The 21,698-nt window shown below is 39.6% G+C and overlaps 1 protein-coding gene across 1 annotated transcript in view; it reads left to right on the top strand.

Annotated features, from left to right (window-relative positions):
* ALDH1L2 (aldehyde dehydrogenase 1 family member L2) overlaps positions 1-16,871 on the top strand; it is a 58,950-nt gene extending 42,079 nt beyond the window's left edge. The window contains exons 16-23 of the mRNA XM_052640595.1: positions 1,175-1,262; positions 4,229-4,322; positions 5,485-5,584; positions 6,198-6,296; positions 9,144-9,309; positions 11,168-11,273; positions 13,234-13,433; positions 16,465-16,871. Coding sequence (XP_052496555.1) covers positions 1,175-1,262; positions 4,229-4,322; positions 5,485-5,584; positions 6,198-6,296; positions 9,144-9,309; positions 11,168-11,273; positions 13,234-13,433; positions 16,465-16,520 — 909 coding nt within the window. The 3' untranslated portion in view covers positions 16,521-16,871. The remainder of the gene's footprint in view (positions 1-1,174; positions 1,263-4,228; positions 4,323-5,484; positions 5,585-6,197; positions 6,297-9,143; positions 9,310-11,167; positions 11,274-13,233; positions 13,434-16,464) is intronic.
* Positions 16,872-21,698: the final 4,827 nt, after the last annotated feature.

Genomic DNA, 21,698 nt, shown 5'->3' with positions numbered 1-21,698 from the left:
GTTCTTTCCTAGGACACTGCACTTACCTGTGATCGGTGATCATCTGACCTTCATTCAGACAGAGTGAGAGTACCATTATCCAGCCCCATATTAACTGTTAGCTATGTTTGATTTATTTCCTATCTTCCTCTGTTAAAATATATAAATAGAAGCTCTACTATTTTTCTATTCACAACTCAGTTTTCGTCCATTCCATTTTTTGACACCAAGCTAACAGAATACTAATTTAAGACTTAATCAGCATTGGTTTTTCAGTGTAAACATATTACTCTCATTTTGCTTCTGAGATATGCATTGCCGTAAGAGATCTTTAAGATGAGATCCATAACTATACCACTTTTTTTGGTAAAAAGAAAGGGAAAATATTATGTGTTCGTTTGAGCAAAAAGAAACATGGTAAGGATAAATCAGAGACTAATGAGATTGATTAACTACTTGGGAGGATGACCTAGGAAGGGTGGGGGAAGGGGTGTTCAGGAGAACAACACGTCTCTGAATGTACTGTCGTATAATCGTCACTTTTGGAAGCATGTTTCCCATACTCTACAAAACAAAAATGAAGAAAAGAAATATAATCAACATAGATGCCAACACTGAATACAAAAAAAAAAAAACCAAGCTAAATTTCAAATTAATAACAGCATCATGCTAAAGGCAATGAGGAAGCACTAACCCAAGAAACTTTTGACTGACATTTGGACTTTATGGCCTCAGACTGGAGGCAAAAACACTGTAAATAAGTATTGAAGTTAGTAGGCTTCTTTTTCATAGCAATGTGGCTTAGTAATTTTCAAAATATTTTCTGTATATTTTAGGACTAAGCAAATAAGTAAAATATATTGTGGATGTTGGGATTATATCATACTCCTTAAACAGTTCAAAAACACACAGAGAGAGGAAGAGGATAAAGCAAACAGTAAAATATTAACATTTGAGGAATCTACGTGACAGATACATAGGAATTCTTTGTACTGTTTTTTGCAACTTTGCTATAAGTCAGAAATTATGTAAAAGTAAGAGAAAAAATAAACTCTAGTAAAAAAAAAAAAAACCACCAAAAAAAAAAAAACAAAAACAAAAACCCATACTGTGTGGCCATAAAAGGAAAGCTAGGTATTGATCCACAGGACAGGACAGAGTCTGAAGAAAGCAATTGCTGTCTGCTTCTGCTCAGGTCACGCCCTTGACTGCTTTGAAGTTTGCTGAGCTCTCTGTTAAAGCAGGCTTTCCGAAGGGGGTAATCAACATCATTCCAGGCTCAGGTAAGCCAATAAGAACCTACTTTGCTGTAACTAATGAACAGTCAGGGTAATTGAGTTTTCCCACTGGAGTCTTGTCCTGACATAGCTGTTGGATTGGTCAAAAAGTTCATTTAGGCTTTTCCATGACATCCTATGGAAAAACCTGAATGAACATTCTGTCCAATCCAAAATATTAAAACTAAATACAATTTAGCAACAGTGCAATAGAAACATACTCACCATGTGCTAATATCTTAAAGTGGAAATACAGTGGCAGGTGAATTGGGTGGGAGGGTGGAAGTTGTACAACATGATAAAACTACCCTATGGTGTCCCATTTTAGTTTTTTTAAATTACTTTCAGTTCAGTTCACTCACTCAGTCATGTCTGACTCTTTGCAACCCCATGAATCGCATCTCTGCCCATCACCAACTCCCGGAGTTCACTCAGACTCATGTCCATCGAGTCAGTGATGCCATCCAGCCATCTCATCCTCTGTCATCCCCTTCTCCTCCTGCCCCCAATCCCTCCCAGCATCAGAGACTTTTCCAATGAGTCAACTCTTCGCATGAGGTGGCCAAAGTACTGGAGTTTCAGCTTTAGCATCATTCCTTCCAAAGAAATCCCAGGGCTGATCTCCTTCAGAATGGACTGGCTGGATCTCCTTGCAGTCCAAGGGCCTCTCAAGAGTCTTCTCCAACACCACAGTTCAAAGGCATCAATTCTTTGGTGCTCAGTTTTCTTTACAGTCCAACTCTCACATCCATACATGACCATTGGAAAAACCATAGCCTTGACTAGATGGACCTTTGTTGGCAAAGTAATGTCTCTGCTTTTCAACATGCTATTTAGGTTGGTCATAACTTTTCTTCCAAAGAGTAAGTGTCTTTTAATTTCATGGCTGCAATCACCATCTGCAGTGATTTGGGAGCCCCCCAAAATAAAATCTGACACTGTTTCCACTGTTTCCCCATCTATTTCCCATGAAGTGATGGGACCAGATGCCATGATCTTAGTTGTCTGAATGTTGAGCTTTAAGCCAACTTTTTCACTCTCCTGTTTCACTTTCATCAAGAGACTCTTTAGTTCCTCTTCACTTTCTGCCATAAGGGTGGTGTCATCTGCATATCTGAGGTTATTGATATTTCTCCCGGCAATCTTGATTCCAGCTTGAGCTTCTTCCAGCCCAGCATTTCTCATGATGTACTCTGCATAGAAGTTAAATAAGCAGGGTGACAATATACAGTCTTGACATACTCCTTTTCCTATTTGGAACCAGTCTGTTGTTCCATGTCCAGTTCTAACTGTTGCTTCCTGAACTGCATACAGGTTTCTCAAGGGGCAGGGCAGGTGGTCTGGTATTCCCATCTCTTGAAGAATTTTCCAGTTTATTGTAATCCACACAGTCAAAGGCTTTGGTGTGGTCAATAAAGCAGAAATAGATGTTTTTCTGGAACTCTCTTGCTTTTTCAATGATCCAGCAGATGTTGGCAATTTGATCTCTGGTTCCTCTGCCTTTTCTAAAACCAGCTTGAACATCTGGAAGTTCACGGTTCACATATTGCTGAAGCCTGGCTTGGAGAATTTTGAGCATTACTTTACTAGCGTGTGAGATGAGGGCAATTGTGCGGTGGTTTGAGCATTCTTTGGCATTACCTTTCTTTGTGATTGGAATGAAAACTGACCTTTTCCAGTCCTGTGGCCACTGCTGAGTTTTCCAAACTTGCTGGCATATTGAGTGCAGCACTTTCAAAGCATCATCTTTCAGGATTTGAAACAGCTCAACTGGAATTCCATCACCTCCACTAGTTTTGTTCGTAGTGATGCTTTCTAAGGCCCACTTGACTTCACATTCCAGGATGTCTGGCTCTAGGTGAGTGATCACACCATCGTGATTATCTTGGTTGTGACGATCTTTTTTTGTACAGTTCTTCTGTGTATTCTTGCCACCTCTTCTTAATATCTTCTGCTTCTGTTAGGTCCATACCATTTCTGTCCTTTATCAAGCCCATCTTTGCATGAAATGTTCCCTTGGTATCTCTAATTTTCTTGAAGAGATCTCTAGTCTTTCCCATTCTGTTGTTTGCCTCTATTTCTTTGCACTGATCGCTGAGGAAGGCTTTCTTATCTCTTCTTCCTATTCTTTGGAACTCTGCATTCGGATGCTTATATTTTTCCCTTTCTCCTTTGCTTTTCGCTTCTCATCTTTTCACAGCTATTTGTAAGGCCTCCCCAGACAGCCATTTTGCTTTTTTGCATTTCTTTTCCATGGGGATGGTCTTGATCCCTGTCTCCTGTACAATGTCACGAACCTCATTCCATAGTTCATCAGGCACTCTGTCTATCAGATCTAGTCCCTTAAATCTATTTCTCACTTCCACTGTATAATCATAAGTGATTTGATTTAGGTCATACCTGAATGGTCTAGCGGTTTTCCCTACTTTCTTCAATTTCAGTCTGAATTTGGCAATAAGGAGTTCATGATCTGACCCACAGTCAGCTCCTGGTCTTGTTTTTGTTGACTGTATAGAGCTTCTCCATCTTTGGCTGCAAAGAATATAATCAGTCTGATTTTGGTGTTGACCATCTGGTGATGTCCATGTGTAGAGTCTTCTCTTGTGTTGTTGGAAGAGGGTGTTTGCTATGACCAGTACATTTATTTGGCAAAACTCTATTACTCTTTGCCCTGCTTCATTCTGCATTCTAAGGCCAAATTCGTCTGTTACTCCAGGTGTTTCTTGACTTCCTACTTTTGCATCAAAATTACTTTAGAAGATTAAAAAAACTGAGACATAACCCATCTTTGGGGTACTAACAATTGCATAGAGGACATTATTCAGATTTTTGTCACGCTTTTATTATTATAGAAAATGTAAAACTAAGATTTAAATGAGAGCTTGGAAAACTGCTTCAGTGAATTCAAAGACACCTTTACCCTAAGACCTTGATAAAGTTTTAATTTGTGTTTTATTCCATTAATTGCACAGGCGGCGTAGTGGGACAGCGCCTTTCAGAGCACCCTGATATCCGCAAACTTGGTTTCACTGGCTCCACTCTGATTGGCAAGCAGATCATGAAGAGGTATTGGTGTTAGTGTGCTGATTTGCTCAGGAGCCTGTTAGACCAGGTCTTTAGCTTTGCTTTTACTTTTTTAAATAAGGTGCTTTTGGAAGGAGAAAAATCACATCGAATGTGGAAGAGAAATCCTATCATACCAGGGTATTGAAATGTTTGAATACAGTAAAATACTTTCTAAAGTGTAAAGCCCAAAGTCAGTAAAACCAGAGATGTATTGAAAGCCTGCAGGCTTCTGGCAGCTTTAACAATCTGGCACAAAAATTTTTGATACTAAAACTGTGGCCCAAATTGGTGTTGGAAGCCTAAGTAAGAAACTGAAAAGACATATAAAAGACAAATCTGGATTATTTATAAAATGCATTCCTGAGAAACAGTAACATTAGTTCAAAAAAATGCAAACCATCTAAATGTCTAAAATAAGGCAGTGGTTAAAGTTTGTTAACATAATGGAATACTGTGCGGTCAGGGAGAATTTTTAATAACTCTAGACTGTTATTAAATGGTAAATGGGAAGAAAAATAAGGTACAAAGTTGTACATATTGGGTAATCCTAACTATGTTAACTAAGGCAAGGGCTGTGTTTGGAAACAGACCAGAAACAAGTATATCAAAATGGTTAAAAAAAAGAAAACAGTCATCAATGAGCCATGGAATGGAACTTTGTGATTTTTTTCCTTCTTTCTGAATTTTTAAAAGTATTTATAAATGCTTTAAATAACAAATTTTTTGCAAATAGGAAGTGATAAACAGAATTTTTAATAACTTCTAAAAATGGTTATTTTCCTCCAATGTGCCAGTAATCTAGTTAAACGTTAAATTCTTTGCCAGGCCTTTATGTAATCAAAATTCTTACACCCAAAGAATCTGTATTTACCCATGAGAATCTCTAATTATTTGACCACAGAATTTTTTAAAGAAGCAATTTTTACAGAAGATTTCTAATAGTCACAAAGCTCACAGAATAGTGTAATGAACCTCCATGTATGTGCTCATCAGCCAGCTTCAGCTATCATCACCATTCTACCATTCATGTTTTGTCTTTGATAAGTTTCTTAATATTTCTGAGGCTCAATTATATTTTCCATGCTAAGTAGTAATTGTGTCCAAGAAACAAGAGAAAGAAACTGAGAGAGTAAATGCTCATATTCCATTTATTTTTCTCCAGCTGTGCTGTGAGCAACTTGAAGAAAGTTTCCCTTGAACTTGGTGGAAAATCCCCACTTATAATATTCAATGACTGTGAACTTGACAAGGCTGTGCGAATGGTAAGAGTAGGTCAAGTCCAGTGAAATAGGTGCCTACTTCTGAAACACACTCCAGCTTCTTGTTTATCAGGAGCCTTAAAATGAGGTCTGGTTTTATCTGACCATAAACAGAAACCATTCTCTTTATGCTTAGATTTGGGATTGCTCAGGGCACTTAATTTTAAAAATTATGTCATTATAATCAAAGGTTTTTTTAAAACTTGGAAGCCAGCTTTTTACAAACAGATGAAGAGATTTATAAACATTCATGATTTATATAAACTGATGTAGAGATTCTAAAAGCAAAATTTGGTATACAAATATTACATTTAAATGTATAGAGTAGTCTACATTTTCTTATAACACAAAATCTTTTTATCAGTATATCATCCTTGATAGGTACATCTCTTGTAAAGTACTCATAGATAGAAAAGGGGAATGGAGAAATAAAATTTCTAAAAATATCAAAACCAAGAATCTCTAAGCATCACTAACTAGACCAAGGGCTTATGCTTTTTCTCTGACTTCTCTGTGTTGCCTGCTATTTTATGATAAGACAATTCTTAGTGTGTGCAATTTTATGACAACCTTGACTTCCCAAATAACAACAGTGTTTTGTCTTCTGCTGCCAAAGGGCATGGGGGCAGTATTTTTCAACAAAGGAGAAAACTGTATTGCAGCTGGTCGGCTGTTTGTGGAAGAATCCATCCACGATGAATTTGTGACAGGAGTGGTAAGCATCTTCAGATTTGCTATGTGAGTTGGATAGAAATTGTCTTTACTTTCAAAGTACTTCTGGGATTATTAGTGGTGATCGTATATTTTTTAAAAACAACACAATCCTTATTTTTTAGAAGTACTTTCTGACATATTTATAGATTAGATTATGATATCTGGACTTTGCTCCAAAATAATGCAGAAGGGGAGGAAGTAAGTCAGGGAATAAATTGATCATGGGTTGGCAGTTGTTGAAGCTGACTGATGGATATGTGGAGTTTCATTATGTTATTTGCCTACTTTTATATGTAATTTTATAATTTTTCATAGTAAAAAGTTATAGGTCTATATTAAAAAACCTGATAAAGTATACTGAAGAGCTCTTTATCTCGCTCTGTATTTATAGTATATTAGACCCTTGATATTTATGGAATATATACCCCTATGTTATTATAAATCCCTAAATTGCCTATGAGAGATATACCACTAGATTCTTACAAATCCCAAATTTACAGTAAAATGACAGCATATATATTTCCTCCACTAAGATAGATACATACCTACATAACCCCTGATGTTGGACATGATTCCATAAATATGAGACTAGAAGCATTTATAGAACTATTAAGATGAATTCTGTGGTAAAAATGAACTCTGAACATACTACAGTGTATCATCATTATGGTCGTAGTAATCACAAACTTGTTTCTAGTTGAAAAACCAGCACCCAGCTTTTCTTTTCCTTCAGAGCCAATTCCCCAATTCCACCCCCAAGAAGCAAAGGCATCTTTCCTCATGAGAGTAGGAAACAAGGAAGCCATACAGAAGGGCAGATGGCGGGCAGTGTCTGGCTCATGAGCAGCCTGGAAATTCACTTTTGTGCCTTAGTAAAATACAGGGCACAGCATGACACATCATGGGCTTTCCCAACTACAACTTGTTGAAATTTCAAATGCTAAGACCATGAAAATGAAGATCATGACATCTGGTCCCATCACTTCATGGGAAATAGATGGGGAAACAGTGGAAACAGTGTCAGATTTTATTTGGGGGGGCTCCAAAATCACTGCAGATGGTGACTGCAGCCATGAAATTAGAAGACGCTTACTCCTTGGAAGGAAAGTTATGACCAACCTAGATAGCATATTGAAAGGCAGAAACATTACTTTGCCAACAAAGGTCCATCTAGTCAAGGCTATGGTTTTTCCAGTGGTCATGTATGGATGTGAGTTGGACTGTGAAGCAAGCTGAGCACCGAAGAATTGATGCCTTTGAACTGTGGTGTTGGAGAAGACTCTTGAGAGTCCCTTGGACTGCAAGGAGATCCAACCAGTCCATTCTGAAGATCACCCCTGGGATTTCTTTGGAAGGAATGATGCTAAAGCTGAAACTCCGGTACTTTGGCCACCTCATGCAGAGAGTTGACTCATTGGAAAAGACTCTGATGCTGGGAGGGATTGGGGGCAGGAGGAGAAGGGGACGACAGAGGATGAGATGGCTGGATGGCATCACTGACTCGATGGATGTGAGTCTGAGTGAACTCCGGGAGTTGGTGATGGGCAGGGAGGCCTGGCGTGCTGCGATTCATGGGGTCACAAAGAGTAGGACGACTGAGCGACTGAACTGAAGACCAGAAATGTCAAGGATTTGCTGCTATCAGTCCATCAATAATATGTTTTGCACACACAGGAACAGAATTAATTTATTTATTCAATAGCTATTTTTTGAGCACTTACTGAGGGATTTTAGCCAGACCTAAATTCAAAATTCATGGCCCTGTGGGGTTGTGGTAACTCTCATTCTTTCTCCTTATTAGAATTGATCTTAACATCAAGAAATTCAGAAACAGATTAAGATAATTAAGGAGCCCTAGAGATTGTCATTCTGAGTGAAGTAAGTCAGACAGAGAAGGAGAAATATTGTGTGACTTCCCTTATATTTAAATCTAAAAGGAAATGATACAAAATGAACCTATTTACAAAACAAACAGGCTCAGAGATTTGGAGAACAAACTTGTGCTTACCAGGGCAGGAAGGATGGGGGGACAGGATAGTTAGGGAGTTTGGGATGGACAGGTACATACTGCTGTATTTAAAATTGGTAACAAGGTCCTGCTGTATAGCACAGAGGACTCTGCTCAGTGTTATGTGGCAGCCTGAGTGGGAGGGGAGTTTGGGAAAGAATAGATAGATACTTGTATATGGTCTCTTTGCTGTCTACCTGAAACTATCACAACATTGTTAATTGGCAGAAACTATCACGACATTGTTAATTGGCTATACTCCAAAATTAAAAGTTAAAAAAAAGATAACCAAGGAGCATGTGTGAGTGATGAATGTTCCATATAAAGATGGGTTTTCATCAGAACATTCTAGTATATCCTCTGGTGTGGCTATACCATGAGATTTTCACAAGGGCAGTCTGCCACATTTAGGGAGAGGAAAAAGGCAACAATGTGGCCATTTTAGAAATTACTTTGCCATGAAGAGTATGCTGTATTGACAAAAATTCCAGAACATCAGGTTTGCTATTTTAATGGATTAACATTCAGGATAATTTTAATATAATGCATGTGGCTTGCGTTCTGTTTAAAACTCAGTGGTGAAAAGCTTGGGCTTTCACATCAACAAGACTACAGTACTTAGTGGTTGTGTGCCCTTGGGCTAGTCACTTAGCCCCTCTGATCCTCAGTTTCCTCATATGTAAGATGGAAATAAATATCTACCTCCAATGCTACCAAGATTAAGTGAGGACACATCTGGGAAGAGCTTAGTACAACACCCATCACAGCGGAAGCTCGGTGAAGGGTATCCATTGCTATTATTAACAGTCAATTGTGTTCTGTGAACTGGGTGACATACAGGTGGAAGAAATTAAAAAGATGAAAATTGGTGATCCACTTGACAGATCTACCGACCATGGGCCCCAAAATCATAAGGCCCATCTGGAAAAGCTTCTGCAGTACTGTGAAGCTGGAGTGAAAGAGGGGGCCACCCTGGTGTACGGAGGAAGACAAGTCCAAAGGCCAGGTATGATCACCTCCAGGGGAGGGATGCTGGAGGCCTGGCTTCTTAAGTTGGAATAATCGGTAACAGGTTTCATTACAGCACCATCTTGCCTCAGAAGTAAACAGTGGCATTTATGTTATGATCAGAAGAAATATGTTCTAGATCCTGCTTGGCCACTTTTAAGGTGTGACACCTTCGACAACAGTTATGTTGAGCCCTAGTTGTCAAATGTGATGAAATGTGCACATCCTGCTTTACGAGGCTGTGAAAATCAAATAAAATGATGTGACAGGCCCTTAGCTGTGCAGTAAACAAGTGTAATGGATAAGTGTTGTTCAGGCACTGGTGGTTTTCATTCCTGGCAATGTGAGGCTTAATCTTAGCCAGTTTAGCCTGGGAAGGATTCATTCCTGTTGTGTAACTGTTAATGAAGAACTGACTCATTAGAAAAGACCCTGATGCTGGGAAAGGTTGAAGGCAGGAGGGGAAGGGGATGACAGAGGATGAAATGGTTGGATGGCATCACTGACTTGATGGACATGAGTCTGAGCAAGCTCTGTGAGTTGGTGAAGGACAGGGAAGCCTGGCGTGCTGCAGGCCATGGGGTCGCAAAGAGTTGGGCATGACTGAATGACTGAACGGAACTGAACCCAGTACTTGTTACAGAAGTATGTGAATGACTCCATGTCATGATACCCAAAAGGAGAGAAAAGCGAACAAACAACAATTGTAAAACCTCCAGTCTTACTGTGATCGGTGGACTGAGTACCGGCAGTACAGCTGAGTTATGATGTGTCTCCTATGGGATCCAGTGTGGAACACAGCATCACCTATGAAGTATTCTTGCCAAAAACATTTAACCATGAATCTAACCATGCCTTTACGTCATGTTTTCTATTTAAAGAAGCACAGGGGGTAGGGAAACAAATCAAATATCATCCCAAAGAAGCAATGACAAATCTGAAATGCCTAAGATATTCTGCCGGACAACTGAATCAGTTTGTTTAACAAAGTCATGCATGTGCACTAAGTCACTTCAGTCATGTCCAACTCTTTGCGACCCTTATGGACTTTAGCCTGCCAGGCTCCTCTGTCCATGGGATTTTTCAGGCAAGAATATCAGAGTGGGTTACGATTTCCTACTCCAGGGGAATCTTCCCACCCCAGGGATCGAACCTGTGTCTCTTGAATCTCCTGCATTAGCAAGCAGATTCTTTCCCACTGGGAATTCACCTGTTTAACAAGTCAGTGGCATGAAAATTAAGGGGCGGGCATAAAGGAGGAAATGTTCCAGATTAAAGCTATCTAACAACCAAATGCAAAGTGTAACTTATTTGAATCCCTGAATCAAACAAATCAACTACAAAGAGATATTTTCTAGAAATCAGAAATTGAATACAAATATCAAATCATTATGTTGTACACCTGAAATTAATGTTATGTGTCAATTACATCTCAATTAAAAAATTAGAAGTTAAATTGAAACAAACTATGATTAAGGGATTAGCATTCATTTTGCTAGGTATGATAATGTACATTACTCCAAGTATTCCAGTACAAATCTATGATCTGCGGAATTTGCTTTAAACTATATCAGCAAGGGACAAAATGAATCAAATATAGCAAAATATATGCATAAAGATTTATTTTACTATTCATTATACTATTTTCTCTACTTTTACATGTTTGAAATTTTTGTAATAAGTACATTAAAAATGTAAGAACCTAGGATTGTTAACACCAAATAGGAAAATGAAAGTCTTCTTGGTTTTACTGACCCAGAAGGAAAGAAAAAAAAGTTATAATGTAATTAAATGAGAGAACTACTAATTGAAAATTACACTATAATTGATGTTATTTTCTTCTGCTTTTCGAATAGGCTTTTTTATGGAACCTACTGTCTTCACAGATGTGGAAGACCACATGTATCTTGCCAAAGAGGAATCCTTTGGGCCTATCATGGTCATTTCTAAATTCCCAAATGGGTATGTTCTTAGGCATATTTTAACCCGGTTGACTAAATACGGGTTTTTCTTTTTCCCTACCACTGTGCTATATACGGAGCATAAAATTAATGAACATACAACTTCTACCATAATAATAATTGACAAATAATTAGAAGAGAATGCCAACTTACAATGTAAGTTGTAATAAATTTTTGCTCCTTAGCTTAAATTAATGGCTGACATTATATGGTATTTGCTAGTTTTAATTTTTGTACAGTTGGCATTTGAAGCATCTCTGGAATAAGGTCAGTAACTGAGACTAACAGAAGTGGTTTTTGCATTTACATTTCTAGAGAAGGCAGCATCTATGAAATCTGATTTTCCCAAAGAAAGAGTGGAGTGTTTTCCCCACAGGGGATCATGCCCCCCAAAACCTAAAACTCAACTCTTTGTAGAAAGTCCACAGTCACCTTATAAACAACCATAAATGACGTACTGATTTGTCAGGGTCCCCGAAACTTCCCAAAGTATTTAGCGTATCAAAGAAGTCCATATGGTAACTGAGTTCCTAACATAATATTTAATATAATAGACTCTCTGGTATACTGCACACAGTTCTTTAGAATTCTGGCTTTAGTTTTCCTCTAACCCATGAGAACAGAATACCCAGTTCAGAAGGGCTTCTTGGTCTTTGACAGATTGTAAGAGAACTCTGGGGACACTAACTTGTAGTGAGTAACATTTTGACATGTATCAAGTGTGAGAGTTTTAGCAGAGCCTAGTCCACTCCAAGTGAGATTCCACATTTCTCATGAGAGTTGGAAATTGGATAGACACAAGAGTACCTTTGAAAATCCCTAGGGGAGGCACCACATTCAAGCCTTTGTTGTCTCTTCAAAGAATTCAGCACAACTAATTTTTCTTCCAGCTTTGGAACAGAAATCCCATTTCCTTGCCGGATCCCCAGGTGAAATCTTGGCTTGCATTTACTGGCCATGTTGTAGAAATTTCATTTTTTTTTTTTTTAACATTAGGATGACACTCATAAAAATGAGATACTCACAGTATGGCAGGCACATGGGAACTGGAACAAGCGGAGACATGAGTGGGTTCATGTCTGCACTGACTCGGCCATGCACACATACTGGACAAAAGGCAGGAAGTCACCAGACCCACTGAACGAATGATTTTACTGCCCTTTTATTGGATTAGCCTGTTAATGGAGTTCAGATTTGATATTGCAACATCCTAGTATAAAGAAAAATAAAATGTTCTCTCTCTCCTCGGGGAACTTCCTGTCTAGTTGGAAGGTGACTGAGTTGGAGGAACATGGGCTACCTGATTATAGCTGATTTTCACTGAGCATTCCCTTTGTTCCAGACACTACTGGCTCATTTAATCCTTATGACAACAGACAGGTGCTATTATTACTATTTCCATTTTTTCACAAGAATACAGAAAAGCTGGGGGAGATGGGGTCATTTGCCCAAAGGTCACCCAGGCAGTGTGGCTGCTGAGCCTTCTCACTGGGCCACTCCACTCTACCGCCTAAGCAGTACCACTGATGGGATCTGAGAAGGCTTCAGGGTGAGGCATGGAATGAGCCCTTGAACTGTGCATGTAAAACCTGAATAGATGGAGGGACTGAGAGGGTGCTTTGAGAATATATAATATCTATACATGGAACTCAGGGGAGAGAAAGACAAATGGGGCAGTCATGAAGGAAAACCAATGAAGAAGATTGAAAAGATGATTTCAGCTCAGATTTTAAAGGGTGTCACATGATGTATGTGAAAAAATACAATACTAGGGCTGTAATACCTCATTGGGCGTTTCTTTTGGTATAAGCCTGGAATATCTCATTTATAAAAACATAAGCACACTGGCAATAATGTTTTCCTGTTTCTAGCACAGAGGGGAAAAATATTAGAACATAAAACGAAAGTGTTTTGCTTTTACGTTTAATGAGGTTTTATGTCTTCCTAAAAACATCTTACAGGGACATCGATGGAGTGTTGCAGCGAGCAAATAATACAGAATACGGCTTGGCCTCAGGAGTTTTTACAAGAGACATAAATAAAGCCATGTATGTGAGTGAAAAACTAGAAGCAGGAACTGTTTTTATTAACACCTACAACAAGACGGATGTGGCTGCTCCTTTCGGTGGATTTAAGCAGTCTGGGTTTGGAAAAGACTTAGGTATGAACACGTCTTACCTTTCTACTGCACATCACAAAAAGCCCACCTCATGCTTTGTCCAACACTTGTATGTTGCTGTAAAGGGCATTTCCTACATGGTATTGATTTTTCTTTCAATGTTAAACATTTTCTAAAAACTTTTTATTTTATTTGGAGTATAGCTGATTAACAATATTGTGATAATTTCACATGGACTGCTAAGGGACTCAGCCACACATATACACATATCCATTCTCCCCAAACTCCCCTCCCCTCCCAGGCTGCCACATATCAATGGTTAAACATTTTATTGAACATAACATACATATAGAAAAGAACACAAATTGTATGGAAAAGGGCTTCGTTTTAAAAAAGAAGATTCCTTTCGAAAAGAACACACTGACAATTTAGCTAAAATATGTTTGGTTGTTTCTTTTAACTGGACATTCAGCATGAACTTGGTTTAGATGTCATGGGACCAAGTGGAACCAAGAAAGGACAATGGGTAGAAGGCAATAACCAGCTAGCTCCAAGAATGTATTCTGTCTCTGAACCACTTGGCAGTCTTTCAGAGTCAGCGCTGAAACTGGCAGAGTTTTCTGGGCCTCTGGGAGCTCAGATGTAGAGTTTGCAGAAAGCTCCCCAAAATGTAATTTACAAGTGGGCAGCAACATTATCACATTTCCAGTAACAGCTTATTTTGAAAACTAAATGCATACCAGGCCTATAAGAGCATATGAGCAGCCCTCACAATAGCCATGGGAGCATTGCTATCCAGTGGCTAAACTGTGTCCAGCTCCTTGCAACCCCATGGACTATAGCACGCCAGGCTCCTTTGCCCATGGGATTTCCCAGGCAAGGATACTGGAGTGGGTTGCCATTTTCTTCTCCAAAGGATCTTTCTGATCAAGGGATCGAACGAATCTCCTGCATTGGCAGGTGGATTCTTTACCACTGAGCCACCAGGGAAGCCCCAGCCATGGCAGCGCAGGTGCTACTGTTATCTTTATTTTACACAGATGAGGACAATGGCACTCAGAGAGACTGGGTAACTTGCCCAAAGTCAGCCAGCCACCCATGGGCAAAAAGACTGCAAAGCGAGGTCTTCCAGCAGTGTACCCCACGTCCTCACCCTTCAGTCAGTCTGGCATGTTGTTTCAAAAGTTGAAAGGTTTGTGATTTACCAAAATTACAGTCTGCTTGGTTAATTTGGGGTATATTCTCTTTCCTGATGACATTTGACAGTTTATTTGCAAAAATAAGAGTGACTCCCGTTTTAAATTCCATTGAGTTGAAGGGAAATTCTTTTTTTTTTTTTTCATGTCTTCAATCTGGCTTTCATCCCTGGATCTAAACTACAGGGGTAGATTTTCTTAGGGAAATTATTATCAGGAAGCAATAGTGTTCCATTTGTCTTTTGATACAGAATGATCGACTTGTCTGTTTTCTTATAACACAGTAGACTTTGTCTTAACAGTTTCTTCCTCTCTGAATTTGAAACTCCCTCAGCTCAATGGTTCCCAGCTGCACACTGGAGTAGAATCACCTGGGAGCTTTACAAAAAATGCAAAGATGCTGATTTAACTGGTCTGAGGTGTGACTTGGGATCAGGAATTTTAAAAGCTCCCTAACATGATTCTAATTTAACAGTAAGAACCCTGAGTTTAAGCTTAACTCCAGAATCATGTACTTCATTAGTTTCACTCATGGTATTCATGCCCCTTAACTGCTGTAGAAATCAATGACTGTGGAAGCTCAAAACAGGAACAGAACAGAAACAAAATGGCAGATCTATTTTTTGCCTGGATATGCCTTCTGTGGATTTCCCAGGTGGCTCAGTGGCTAAAGAAACCGCCTACAATGCAGGAGACACAAGTGGCCCAGGCTCAATCCCTGGGTCGGGAAGATCCCCTGGAGGAGGACATGGCAACCCACTCCAGTATTCTTGCCTGGAGAATCCCATGGACAGAGGAGCCTGGAAGGCTTCAGTCCATAGCGTTGCTGGGAGTCAGACACGACTATAGTAACTACATGCATACATGCATGCCTTCTGTGTCTTTAACATACTATGTAAGTCAGGAAAAATACATTTCTCTTTTCTCTAACAAAATGAAACAAAATGATCTCAAATTTCACTCTGTTCTGCATTTATTGTAATTGGATTTAATGCATTTAACTGCATTTAATATAATTACATTTAATGTAATTGGAAGGACAGTATCCTGATCACTTTTGTTCAGCTTAAATGGCGAGAAAGAGAGATGTAGATTTGTCATCAAGCCAGGACATAAAGGAGAAGGGTTCTGGGTAGAGGCTGATAAGCCAACAGTGCGGTCCTTAAAAGGCCTGGTTGCTGGTCTAAGCCCTTATCCTCAAAGTGCAGACCATGAGCATCAGCATTTGGGGAATGGTTAGAAGCATATTTGGCTTCCCTGGTGGCTCAGAGGTTAAAGCGTCTGCCTCCAATGTGGGAGACCCGGGTTCGATCCCTGGGTCAGGAAGATTCCCTGGAGAAGGAAATGGTAACCCACTTCAGTCCTCTTGCCTGGAGAATCCCATGGACAGAGAAGCCTGGTAGGCTACAGTCCATGGGGTCGCAAAGAGTCGGACACGACTGAGTGACTTCACTTTCACTTTCTTTAGAAGCATATAGGGATTCCCTGGTGGCTGATGGTAATGAATCTGCCTGCAATGCAGGAGATGCAGGTTTTATTCCTGGGCTGAGAAGATCCCCTGGAAGATGGCATGGCAACCCACTCCAGTACTCTTGCCTGGAGAATCCCCAGGGACAGAGGAGCCTGGTGGGCTATGGTCCATGGGGTTGTAGAGTCAGACACGACTGAGCAACTTCCCCGTATAACCTTGGGGCCTCTGGTGGACTTAATCCAATCAGACTCTACAGTGTCATAAGATCAGGTGATTCACATTAAATTGAACGTTTGAGAAGCACTGTCTCAGCCCCACTCTCTTGCTCAGCGACTGATACACCTACACCTGGCGCCATCACGTCCACCTGTGCACATGGCCCATCGACTGCTTTTCTCTTTCCTAGGCGAGGAAGCACTAAACGAGTATCTCAAAACCAAGTCTGTGACGCTGGAATACTAGAGCAGTGCCATCCTCGGGAACTCCTCGCAGGCCCGCCACCTGTCAGCTCTCCCGCTGAAGAAGCCCGGCTGTGCCGAGGACAGAGGTGTCAGCCGCCCTCCGAAAAACACGCACACGGACCATGAAGAGGGTGGGGCCACGTGTCTAAGCATCTACACCTGTGCCTGAGTATTTTCTAATACCCCTTTTATACCTTAAAATGATGTTGGGTTTTGACTATGTTATATACCACACTTATTTCTAAAATATTGAGCTGTTTTTCCCCCCCCCCCACCAAGACTAATCCTAATCCAGGTTGTTCATTTTGCAAACATCAGTATGAGGCAGTTATAGTACAGAAAGTTGGGAACCCTTGTATAACAGGTAAGGTTTTAACCTATGAACCAGGCATGTGGGGGTTATTAAAAAGGTTTTCTGTAATCTTTGAAATGTGTTTTTTAATTGGAGGATAAGTGCTGTACAATATAGTTGGTTTCTGCCACAGAACAAGGCAAATCAGCCATAATTATACGTATATCACCTCTCTGTTGAGTCTCCCTCCCTTTCCCTCATCCCACCCATCTAGGTCATCAGAGGGCACCAAGCTGGGCTTCTGTGCTGTATACCAACTTCTCACCAGCTAACTATTTCACACACTGTAGCGTATACATGTCAATACCACTTTCTCCATTTGCCCCATTCTTTCTTCCCCTATTATTTTGCTCAGGAAACAGTATATCCCCCAAGGAAAGTGAAGGAAGTTTTTTTTATTTTCTTTCAGAAATAAGATACATCTTTATGCCTTTGATGTTCTATTTTTCAACCCACTGTGATAAGTGACCAGTTCATAAACAGTTCTTGAGTACCTACTAAGTCCAAGGTGCTATATGATGTCCTGAGGAGTACACAAAGTTTAATGACATGATCTTTGACCCCAGATAGTTGAAATTCTTGTCAACAGCTTTTAAATTGAATTTTTTACAGTATGATATATTATACAGAAAGTAGCTTTTGGAGGCTGATCTTGGTTCATAACATACCATCTTATTATCTATGTGACTTGGGGAAACCGATGCAATTTCTCCAAGCCTTAGTTTCCTTGTATGTAAAATGAGGACAGTAATGCCTCCCTCAGGAACCTTATGATGAGGTGAGGATTCAATGCAATAATCTTAGTAAAGCACCTTGCACTGGGCTTTGTTCATGGTAAATACTCAATAAAGGGCAGATTGGTTACCTAATATATCAGTATAAAGCCGAGAGGTGGAATCTATAAAATAGGGATAAAGTTCCTATCTCATTAGGTATTGTAAGGATTCAATGGGATTATATACATAATGCACTCAACAGGTGTCTAGATCATTCTCTGTGCTCAAGAAAGAGGAATTATTACAGCTCATGAAGCACTTCATAATTGCCTGTTGTCAGACAAAAATAGGTGGGTAAATAGTCCAGGTATGACTAGCAGAAGGTGAGAGCCTAACTTGAAGAGTCTCTAGAAGTTTGTCAGAGCAATTAATTTCCATTAATTCTCTTTTTAAAGTAAAATTTCAGTAAACATTCCTATCTCTCTGGCTTTGAAGAAGCCCTTCGGGATTACTTACTACTTTGGAACTCAGCAATTTAACCAAGAAGAGTGTAGGGAATTGTTAATCAATAAACAACAATAACAAAAGTCGGGGGCAGAAAACTTTCAAAAGGAAGAATACTAGGTATGATCCTGGCATGATAAACAGAGCAAATTTTGCCTGTAAGCAAGTTGGCACAGGTAAAATTCTAAATTTGGACCCAAGAGGGTCCAAACTGACAGTTCATATTTGGATAAAATGACAAAGTTCTTATTATAAAGGAACCACGTTTTAAATGCAGTGTTTTTACTGATTTCATGTGATTTAAAATATCACTTTGCCAAATATTTTACTGGTAGATGAAATGGCAAACAAAAACATGCCCAATTTCTTTTAGGCTGACTTTTACCTTCTAATATTAATCTCAATAGCAGTGCTTTTAATCTTTGGGGGGGTGGGTCATAAACCTCTTTTGAAAATCTGATAAAAGCTATGGATGCCCCTGTCCAAAACTCACACCTTCACACCTGATTCTGCAAATATCTTCAAGAAACTCACAGACCTCCTAAAACCCATGCTTGAGCTCCAGATTAAGAACTCATTTTTCCATAGTGAGTTTTGAAGTTCTTAGTGGCTTGAGTTTTTATATCCGATTGCTGACCAGAATCAAAGGCTACATGGAATTTATAAAATGACAAGTGAATTTGAATGAGAATATAATGATACACAGCCTACTAGGTAATTTAATTAACATACTGAGTAATTTATCACCATTTCTTCACATCACTGATTATTTTGCTAAAGGATAAAGCTGTGATTTGTTCCCCTAACTGGGGAGTTGAGAAGGTGTGGACACTTTTAAACGTTCTATTTTCCTTCCATTTCCTAGTGCTGCCCTTTTGTTCAAACACCCTTCCTGGCCTTTCCAGTGCCCAGCTTGGTTTTAAGTCTCTCCTCTATACTTTTGTCTGGAACACAGTTCTTACCACGTGGTGCTGGAATGATTGGTCTTCCTAACTAGATATGAGAATCCCTTCCCCACTCCCAGGATTGGCATCTGTCAATAATAACAGCTATCACTTATGTAGGGGCTGCTGTATGCTAGTCAGTATGCTAAGCCAGCTTACTTAAACTTCACATCTGAAAAGATGAATAAATCGAGGTGCTCTTTTTACTGGCTCCACCCCCACCAAGAGGTTATTGCGTTTCCTGACTGGCCTTCCTGATCCCTCCCTGTGTGGTTCAAACCCTAAGTCAGAATGTGTCACTCCTCTGCACAAAACCTCCTAATGGCCCCCATTTCACTTACAATAAAGTCTACCACTTACCATGCCTGCAAAGTCCTATCAACTTTGTTCCTGGCTACCTCTGACCTCATCTCCTATCATCTACCCTCTCATTCTGTTTAGCCACCCTGGCTGCCTTGATGTTCCTCAAACTGATCAAGCACACTCCTAAGTGCAGGGCCTTTGCACTTACTGCTCCTTCTTCCCAACAGTGTGCTGGTAAATATTTAACAAGTGGCTCTCCGGGGAAAAAAACAAAAACAAAATTCTGACTTGTAGCATTTTCTGATTTCTGTGTATAAATGCTCTCATACTGCCTTTCAAGCTACAAACTTCACTGAACACAGAATTGGGAAGAGATGAGTGTGATTAGAACAAGTGTGAGCTAGAGCCAGTACACCACTGGCTCTTTTTGAAACTTGCCCCACACGCCACCTCCCAACAGGCTGCCTCATCTTCTCCAGGTCTCTGCTCGAACATCATCTCAGTGGAGGTCCATTCACTGATCACTCCTCCTAAAACTGCACATAAGATTCCCACATCCACACCTCATTTGTCCTCTCATTTTGTTATTTGCCTTCTCCTGCATTGTTTTTGCAGCACTTATCACCACCTGGTTATTAATCACCGATCTCTTCCCATTAGAACTTCAGCTTTGTGAACAGGGGCTTTTGTTCAATGCTGTATCTCCAGTGTCTAACACATAGGAGGAGTTCAATAAATATTTGTTTTCAAATGATGGAGGTTAAGTAACCTGCCCAGATCAAACAGCTATTCGGTGGCAGAGCAGGTACTCAAGCAATGAAGCTGAAAGTCTTTTAACCAAGCTAAGATCCCGTTGTTGCCCATAACCAAATCAGACCCTGGATAATGAATAGTAGGCATGTGTTAAATATTTGTCAAATTCAAAGCTAAACTGACTGGAACATGAACTGTGAGAGTTTTTGTGGAAACGTCAAGAGACAGGGTGAGGAAACAAATTGGTTTCCCTATACCTGCCTTTTTAAGAAAACAGAAGCTCTCAAGGGAACCTGGTCTAGAAGTAGGTTATCAGAAATGAACATGATTGAAAGGATGAATTATTATGATTATTACTATTATGCAAATAATACCTAAGTGGATTTTTAATGATTCACACCTTATTTTGTAAAAATATTAAAATGAGAAGGTAAGATTCAACCACTCTCCACAAATAACCAGATGATATCTGAGATTGTTCCAGATTTTTTTCTGAGTATACTTTTTTTTAGAACTAGTATATACTATACATAACTTTATCTGCTTTTTTCAATTAAAAATATGTAACCATCTTTCTATGTCAATAAACATACCTCTATATATGTTCACTGGCTTTAATTCAACTTGTTCTCTTATTGTTGGACATTTATATTTGCTTTTTGACTGTTTTAAACACTGCAATCAATCTTTTTTTTTTTTTTCCAAAAAATATTTATTTGGCTGCACTGGGTCTTAGTTGATCCCGGTATGCAGGATATTTTGTTTCAGCACATGGACTTTCTAGTTGCAGTATGTGGGCTCATGTAGGGGTAGCACATGGGTTTAGTTGCTCCGAGGCATGTGGAATCTTAGTTCCCTGACCAGGGATTGAACCCCAGTCCCCTGCACTGCAAGGCAGATTCTTAACCCACTGGACCACCAGGGAGTTCCCTACAAGCAATCTTATACAGAAATTTGTGAACAAAACTGTATTTGCTTAATTAGAATAAATTCCTAGAGGTATAATCTGATTGAAAGGATATAGCAATCTTACCAACAGCTTCTCCACATTTTTGCCACCACTGTATTTTTCTTATAGCATAACACTTCACACCAAACACTGTTCTAAGCATGTGATAGGTATTAAGTCATTCATTTCTTATTAATACTAAAACCTCATAAGGGAGATACTATTATTCCCATTTTACAAATGGAAAAGCTAAGGTAAGTGGCTGGGCTGGGATCGATCCCGCTTCAGAACCTGTGCTTGTGGCTTTGTGACTGGCAGACCCATAATGGCAGCGTGTGGCTGACCGAATTGAGAATGTGGCTCCACCACGTAAGTTGCACGGGGTCTTAGTTGCAGCACGTGCAATCTAATTCCTGGACCAGGGATTGAACCCAGGCGCCCTGCACTGGAAGGACAGTCAGCCATTGGACCACCAGGGAAGTCTCTCCACCACTTAACCTATTGGGAGGCTTTAAAATTTTTGCTTAGTGTCTTCTTGCCACTTTTTCCTTTAAATCTGTTAAGTAGGTATAAGAGTATCTCATAATTGGCTTTTTTTTTTAATAAAAAAGAAATTCATTGTCACAAAACTAGAAGTCCAGTGATAGCTTTGTCAAGT

The sequence above is a fragment of the Budorcas taxicolor genome, chromosome 5 (genome assembly GCF_023091745.1).
Source record: "Budorcas taxicolor isolate Tak-1 chromosome 5, Takin1.1, whole genome shotgun sequence".
NCBI lineage: Eukaryota > Metazoa > Chordata > Mammalia > Artiodactyla > Bovidae > Budorcas > Budorcas taxicolor.
The sequence above is the reverse complement of the archived record's forward strand: the minus strand, read 5'-3'. Positions and strand labels throughout refer to the sequence as shown.